This window comes from Sander vitreus, chromosome 14 (genome assembly GCF_031162955.1).
Source record: "Sander vitreus isolate 19-12246 chromosome 14, sanVit1, whole genome shotgun sequence".
Taxonomy (NCBI): Eukaryota; Metazoa; Chordata; class Actinopteri; order Perciformes; family Percidae; genus Sander; species Sander vitreus.
In genome coordinates this window covers 11,241,778-11,249,993 of record NC_135868.1, presented here as the reverse complement: position 1 = coordinate 11,249,993, position 8,216 = coordinate 11,241,778, and the positions used below count along the sequence as shown (strand labels likewise).

Genomic DNA, 8,216 nt, shown 5'->3' with positions numbered 1-8,216 from the left:
AAAAAAAATCAGTAGGAAGAGTGTAGATGTACTGAACTTACTGTAGTGGAAGTATTGTCAAATGTAATATCCAGAAGTAAAGGCTGCAGAACTTATAGAATCTAAAATATCTGTGCAAAAGTTGCACAGATATTTTTCATTAAGCTTTGAGCAGCAAGAGGCGACAGGTTGGAGAGAGTAACATGTCAGGCGCCAGCCACCAAATGAATATTGACTGTGTCATGTTTTGTCCCAGAAGCTGTATAAATTATGAGTCCCTCTTTCCCAGAAGGTTTAGTAAATTATGTTTTTTCTCCAGTGGTGAGGCCTTCTGACAGTGCCAGGAGAGAAAGAAGAGAATGTAAAATTCCCAAATCTGTTGGAGCTCTCCATCAAAGTGCCAATGCATTGATTTTGACCACAGATCTTTTCCATGTGGCTGCACACCTGCACGCCTTACCCAAAACATTGCTCTCAAGACTAGGGTCTTGGGGGAGCCTTAGTGCCCCTGAATCCTGTTCAACTCCTCTGGGACATTCAGAGGAGGGGGTAGTAGAGGCCAGTGACCAGCATGGTGTACCCAAATCGACTCAAGGATGGGTAGATGGTGGGAGGGGTAGGTTGGGGTGATGGTAAATGGTGGTGGTGGTCAGAAGGGGAAGGTGGGAAGGGGAAAAGAGGGAGGGGGTCCGGCCTGTTGAGGTGCGTCCCACTGCCCTCCAGAGGGAACGCAGGGGTTTGAAATCAATGTGCTGTTAAGTGCAGCTTAGCCGCGGGATACTCTCTCCAACATTATCCATGCACCAGTGAGCAAGGGCCTTGCCTGTGCGCTGCACATGCCGTCTGAGGGCACCGACACAAGGCCCTTCTGCGCCTCTAGTTCCTCTCACCTCCGTGCTTTCTGCCAACACTCAACGCCCCTCTCCAAACAGTTGTGGCCCTGCTAACTTGAGACTCATCTCACACCAGGGTCTCACTCCAGCAGACCTGTGAGCATTACACTCGTACTGTAGTGCCCCCCCCCCATCCCCCTCCCATTTACTGCTGATTAACCACATCCAAAGCCGGCAGTGAGACCAAATAAAGCATTGTTGTGTACATAGACACCTGGGGCGAGCTAAAAGAAGAGCCTTTGTCAGCATCATTAGGACTGTCAAAGCCCATGACCTCCACTAACAATACAAAGAACATATGCTCATTACACATAAAACAAAATATTACATGACGTGCCAGAAGATATCTACAGTAAATGTATTAATGGATTGGGCTTAATAGCTATACAATATAATATATTACACTGGATTTGGTTCCTGGCTTTGGTGTGGGCCTGTGTGTGCATTCAGTGTCCATCGTTTTTTACAATTAAAGACACTGGATCTGACTCGTGTCGACTAATGACATTAACCTCAAGATATTTAAGAACGTCTTTGTAAAATAAAAGTGATTAACTAGATCATAAGTGAATGCATCACAAAACAACAGAGTGGCCATATGAGACTCAGGCGTCCCTGAGGAACAATTCTACAGTAATTCTAACTGGCTTGATAACTATTTAACAGAAGTGACATTTATCAACACATCAAAGGGGAAATGTAATGTGAAGAGGACACGTAATCACCACCGTCTCACTCTTGCTTGTCTGTAGGTTACTTTTTAAAAGGGGCGTCTAAAAAATCTTGACCCAGACACACATCTGCCTGTGGCTGCATTTAGTCAGTGAGAGCAGTAATAGTGTGTGACTGAAGGTGAGGAAACAGCCTCAGGCCTTCATCTGTGTTTAGATGTCAGCCCTCCTTGGGTACAATGTCTCCATAGCCTCCTTGGCCCTTCTTACATGAACTCTCAACATGGTCACCAATGGAGCGCCTGAGGGAAGGGCACAGACACGTGACTGTTCACACACATGAAACAAGAAGTTTAACTAATACGCTATAAATTCTACAAACCACTGGTGGGTCCTCCTAGGCCTTTGTATTACTGACACTACAACAAAACTCAGTCAGTTACTGAGATTGTAGCTAGTAATGTCAACACCGTAGTATAGCACAGTAGTCAATTCTTCAGGTCTTATCCCAATGCTCATAACAAGTCAACATGGTCTGAATTTGTGGTAGCATGCTGTAGAGGTGTCTATTGATTACTGTACTTCTTGCATGAATGGTTGAGAAAGACACAATCTATCGACTTGTTGCTCGTTTTTTTGCAGTTGTCTGAAGCTCCCATAAATCATCTGTTATTGAGCTGTGGAACATTCATCAAATAAATAATAAGAGAATGTTTACAGAGCTGCAGTGGAGACTGAGGACAATACTTGTAGTTTAGATAGTAATGCTGTCATTGTCCAATATCAATGCCAACATGCATTTGACAAAGCATTTGAACAGGAGGATGAAGCACTGTTGGTGACAGCGGTTGCACCGTTAAAGCGTACGTGTTTTGGTTTGTTGTGTGTGAGATCCATGCGGAAAGACAAATTCCAGCAATCGTACGTTCATTAGAAGTTAAACTGCAGTATGTGATGTGAAATAGGTATTACAATTGCCCCTGCAAATTCTTAGGTCAATACAAAGCATCACAATTGTGTTGACATAGGAGGACCCAAAAAGTTACTTTGGGTCTTGACAGCTATTCCTTACCTTCACAACCACTGATGAGCAGAGGTCAAGACAACATGAAAAGGAGAAGAAAAACATCATCAGATGCTCTAAAATACAATTTGCTGACAGTCACAAGTGCAAACATTTATATTCTCCAGACTCGAACCCCCCTAAGAGCTTTTTTCTTACAGCTTTCCTGAGAGGCCAGGGCAATCAAGCACTCTACCTTGTTAGGAGGTGTTAATTGGAGTTAGTCAGACTCCTCACTTTGTCAAGGAGTCTGACAACAGAATTAATTAGAATCTGAGTATGTAAATCAATTCAAATTGGGATGCTTATGGCGGAGGATTTCATATATTTTCACCGAAGAAAAACAGGTGCTGAAAACATGAGCCAAGTAGTCTCTGTGTGAATATTATGACTTCTCTTTCCACTTTTGGAGAGGCGTATAAATAGAGGTGTTGAGCTGTGCATTGCCCTTAGTTGGATGGTTGATGGACCATTTTACCATTTAGCCTGTTTCTCTTTTTTCTAAGTACACATGCCTCGCATGCAGTTGCATTACTTAGGTAAATGACAAAATGTGTAAAAAAAAACAAACAAAAAAACCACCATGGCAACAACAGAAGGAATAGCAGGATCAATCAGCTTTTGTGTGCTTTTCACCTTATTGAGTCTATGTTGTGATTCATGTAAGACATGTAAATCTCATATTTAAATCACACTTCGCACACTTGAATTGTGAGCTGTGTTGTTACCTTGTTGCACTTATTTGTAGTTTGAAAGGATTGCTCAGCTCTTTTGTGGATAAAAACCTTAGGCTCTGAGAATTTCTGCTTTATATTTCCAGGAGCAAGAGAACATGAAAAAACTAAGTGCTTACTGACCGTGGCCTTAAAAAAAAGGGGGCTTTCAGACATTATGCCATCCCATGCCCTTATCATTTTCTGTTGTTTACTGTGCGTGTGATTATTTGTATTTATGATACATAAGTCTAAGCATATGAAAATAGTCTGTTCAATTTTAGACTAAATATGCTTTATTAGTGAAAACGGACAATATACTTAGCTTATGGAAATGTAATTTGCAACGTAACTAGAAATGAGTTCCCTTTCTGATTTGCAGTTAGTCTGACATTGCTTACAGAAGAAATCATTATTAAATAGGCTATTTAAAAATACCTCATTTCGATTACAAAACAAGATAAAACTGGTTATATTTTGTTGCCATGCCACCACCTTTGAAACCATCGTTTTATTCAGATGCCACGTAGATTTTATACCACTTGTTGCAATGTCAACCTGTTGGCAGCAATCACTCTACTATAGAGGCCCAAATTCATGGGCTCTATAACAAGCCATAAAATAAAGTAGGGTCATATGTCCCCCCTATTCATACTCACATTCACTGCATAACACACATTTTATTTAGATGTAACTGACAGGGTATCAGATCCAATTATTTCAGTTAAGTTTCAGCAGCCATTGTACATTTTTAATTTTGCATGTGTAGATTTATATTTTACAGCCGATCAAGGAAGATCATCTTAATATCTGCAAATGCCCTGTCTTAATGTCCCATGGTCATAATATATAAATAAAAACGGAGAAAGACATTTGGACAGTGCTTTGTGAAAAGCTGTTTTATTATCCATTGAATAACACCTCCATGAAGACAATTTGTACAAGATACATCACATTCTAAAGTGCACGAATACTGTACAACGAAAATGACTTAAATACGCAGGGGGAGGAAAAATAAAAATAAATCACATTTGTAAAAAATAAAAGTTGTAAAAAATAAATGAATAAAAAGGGACATGCTTTTTCAAAAACAACGATCACTATGCATGTTTCTGCTCAGGTATGTGAGAGGGGCTGGCCTGGGAAAATAACCTTGTGCAGCTTGCTTGGGGGAACACTAAGCTTTGGCACCTTTAGAGAGAAGAGAAAAAATACATTAACAAGGAATGGAGAGCACTCAGTAATAAACAAAAGAATTATATTCAGTTTCAATAAATACAGTCTTAGGGGCTTGTGTAGAATGCATAATAACCCATGCCTTTTGGGTTGTCCTTGTTGTACTCTTCCGTAGTCAAGTCCTCACACTTGATGGTTGGGGAGTTCTCTGTGCTTGAGCCCCCAGGGGACATCCTGCGCCTCTTGCACACCACGGAGTACACACCAGAATCGCTAGAGTCCACCGATTTCAGTGAGTGGGACGTCTCGATCCAGGTAGAGGCTGGCACCGCGTTCTCCTCGGGTAGCTTGTCTTTAGTAGCCCCCAGCTGGTCCTCTGCGAAGGCTGGTGGGCTTGGACGAGGGGACCAGGGAAGGCCCGTGGTCATTTTGCGCTGGTAGGAGCTTCTGGTGCCCCAGCCTGCTGCCATGGAGGCAAAGGCTGAGTCTGGGTAGTAGCTGAGGGCGTGGGACGTCTGCAGGGAGAGGGGCTTGATACCGTAGGACAGCAGGCTACTGGTGGAATAGTCATTCTCATAGGACAGATCCAGCTTGTTGGAGCCTGGCTGCTGGACGGGGGGGACGAACCAGCGCTGGGCAGAGGCAGCAGCGCTGACGTCCTCACTCTGTGGGGAGAGAAGGCTGTTGGTTTGGGGAACGGCCCGTTCACCGGTGTAGAAGCGGTTCTGAGGCAGGTTGTTGACAAACTGGTCCTGAAAGAAAGGCTGCATGGCGTAGCGGGCCCCGGGCACAATTTGGGTGGAGCGAGGGGAGTCTGTAGGGGACGGAGTCAACCTGTCACTGTCTGGGGCTGTGTACATCCTGTTTAACAAATGGAGAGAGAACAACAAATAAATGTGTTGCCAAAGAAAATGTAGGGTCCGGGACATGCGTCAAACAGATCAACCACATTGCTTAAAGTGCCATACACTTACGAGTCATAGTTGTCCCGGAAGCCTTTCGCAAATGGGTTGTGATCTATCTTCAGCTGTGTGATCTGAAACCAAAAACAGAAATAAAAGCGTAAATAATGTGCATCTTAAGGCAAGCAAATGCACTGTGACTAAAGAGCAATAATAAAGAATGATATTTGTAGTTTGCGCAATTCAAGATAAGATAATTCAAATTAGTTGTGTCCAAATGAATTCTAAAATCAAACAAAAAAAAAATCTATTCTTCAAATGCTTACGTCTGTGTTCTGGTAAGCAGTGACTGCTATAAACTGGTTCTCAGGGAAGGTGAAGGTTTGAGTTCTGGCCTCGTTGCTCATGTCCTCCACTCCGTCTTCTGTCACTTCCACAATGTGCAGTCGCGGTTGGTATTTATGAAGCGACTGCAAGACTATCATCTGCAGAGGAGAAAGGTGTCATAAGTACAACGCTGGAGATTTCAAAAACAGGCCGCATGAATGTATTTGTATTCTTTATCAAAAATGAAGTTCTTTTAAAAAGATGGCAATCACGCTTGAAAGTTACAATATCCAAATCATTAGTTTCAGTAAATTACAAATCAGAAACAATATTGACAACACTGGTCCGCTTGGGAAATGGTGAATTTGAGCATTTCAGAAATCAAAAGCCAACCTGTGTGTTGTTGTTGTTGGCCCCTTTGTTGTTGGTCAGCTTCAACTTGCCAAAAGAGATTTCTTGCCTCATCCAGTGAGCCCCAGTGTTTGGAGATTCGGGATGAACATACATTTTGTTACCTAAAATTGAAATAATAGTTTGACAAACAGAAAAGTAGAGAGCGTGTGTCTGTGCAAACTATGTTGTCTAATTCATATCCTGACATTATTTTCAATGCATCCGATCATTGTATTTTAATAATTTTAAGGCCTGGGGGGGAAACATCGGCAAAATTAAAATACATAATTGTACATATCATTTTAATGAAAACAAATGAATGTATAGTAGATTAGAGGAGGTCTAATGGAATTTATTGAAACATTTTTAATGTTTTTTTTTAAAAGCAGAAAGATGCTTCTTTTCCTTCAAATTATTTTCTCTAATTATAAAATTATCAAATGAATGAATCATTTATGAATGCATTTAAAGCTATAACTCTTTAGAGTACCAGTCATTTGAAAAAGGCATATTTGACCCAACACACTTCAACTGGTTCCCTGAGATGACATGTCAAAAAAAAACAAAAAAAAACTGAAGAGCTTAAATTATTGCAGTTAAAGACTCGAAATCGCAACCTGTCAAAACATGTTACTACAATTTAAAGTAAAAACTGTCTTTATTTCCAAAACAATCTTAAACTTTAACACCCAGACCAGCAGGCTGTTAGGACTAAATGCCACATTGCTGCATTATTTCGAACGTTTTATATAAAAAGAAAAATCGATTTTTTTTTTTTTCCAAGAGGGCTTTTAATAAAAAAAATAATGTCTAAAATTAGTTAGTCTAATGATTTGTGTTCATTTTCTAACTCACCTTGCATATTATTGTCTGCTTTTCCACAAGTGACCCACTTTCCTCCCTGAAAGCGCCAGTGATTCGGGTCAGCCAAAACAACTTCTACAAAGACATTGTAATGGGCCGTGAGGTTGAGTCCAGTGATGTTGAAACTGAGGAATGGGAACATCCGTCTGGAAATAAAAGGAAAACAGGAATAATTAACAGCTGTGCTCATAAACCATTACAACATCTTAAACTAAACTTTGGCGTTTCAGTGTGGCATTTGGCAGAATGCTTTACTAATATTGAATTTGAAATAAATATAAATGTAACTCATGTAACAGGCTGTTGTGTCATTGTGCATTTACAATTTACTAGAAACGAAATCTTGCAATTTAAAAGTAAAAACAAAAAGATGCGTAAAAGGAATATATGGATCGTGTGCGAAAAACTTTGCTCATGCGTAAAACGTGGCCTATAAAAAATGTCCGGTTTCTTGAGAAAAAGGTCTTGACAAGCCAAATGGAAATATAAAAACGAATTTTGCATTCTGCACATGACTGCCGTGTGTTACTGGGCCTTTAGAGCCTCCGGCTGCGCATCTGCTTACCTGCCCTGTTTAGTGATGATCATCTCGGTCTGGTGCCGGTGGAATTTCAACCACAGAGGCCGGTTGCACAGATAGACCTGCGCTCTGGCTCCGGCGGCAGACCCTGGCAGAGACATGGAGCCAATACCCGTCCCTGTCCCGGGATAGGAGGGGTACAAACAGCCCGGACCCTGGCTGAACTGGTACCCTCCGCTGCTAAACTGGCTCCGACCGGTGCACACTGACGAGGAGGAGAAGCCTGTTGGGGGCAGGACGGATCCGTAATGAAGTGAAGCCGGGTACCTGGAGCTGCTGGACCCGGTGTACACCGACCCGGTCTGTCCTGCGTAGGGAAAGAGAGAACAGGGACTTGCCATGTCGGAACTCGCCTGGGAAGACGAGATGAAGTATCTGTCAGAGCCAAGTTCGTCTATGTTGTAACGCCGACCGCTCGTCAACTCGTCCTCGCCGAGCACCGGGGAGCCTTTCCTCCCATCGGGCCCGGTTTTAGTGAAAGTGTCCCCCTCTCCCTCACCCAGCATCCCGTTCCCCACCGCGCTCAGGTATTTCTTAGGAGCGCTGCTAGAATCTGATTCTGTCCGGTCGACTTCTTGATAGTCAAGCTGCGATGCTGGCCTCGGGCTGTTGTTGGCACTGTCCGACGAGGAAAGATTGTAAAAGGTCTTGGGCA

At 42.3% G+C, this 8,216-nt stretch overlaps 1 protein-coding gene across 2 annotated transcripts in view; it reads right to left on the bottom strand.

The window, feature by feature from the left end:
• Positions 1–4,191: 4,191 nt before the first annotated feature.
• The window catches only part of eomesa (eomesodermin homolog a), a 4,264-nt gene continuing 239 nt past the window's right edge, over positions 4,192–8,216 (bottom strand). The window contains exons 1-7 of one of the 2 annotated variants that reach the window (XM_078267013.1): positions 7,547–8,216; positions 6,973–7,127; positions 6,118–6,239; positions 5,724–5,882; positions 5,470–5,531; positions 4,638–5,356; positions 4,192–4,510 (exon numbers count right to left, since the gene is read on the bottom strand). The exon at positions 7,547–8,216 is cut by the window's right edge and continues 239 nt beyond it. In XM_078267013.1, coding sequence (XP_078123139.1) covers positions 4,497–4,510; positions 4,638–5,356; positions 5,470–5,531; positions 5,724–5,882; positions 6,118–6,239; positions 6,973–7,127; positions 7,547–8,216 — 1,901 coding nt within the window. In that variant the 3' untranslated portion in view covers positions 4,192–4,496. Of the gene's footprint in view, positions 5,357–5,469; positions 5,532–5,723; positions 5,883–6,117; positions 6,240–6,972; positions 7,128–7,546 lie in introns of both variants that reach the window. The other variant, XM_078267012.1, reaches the window with a different exon arrangement.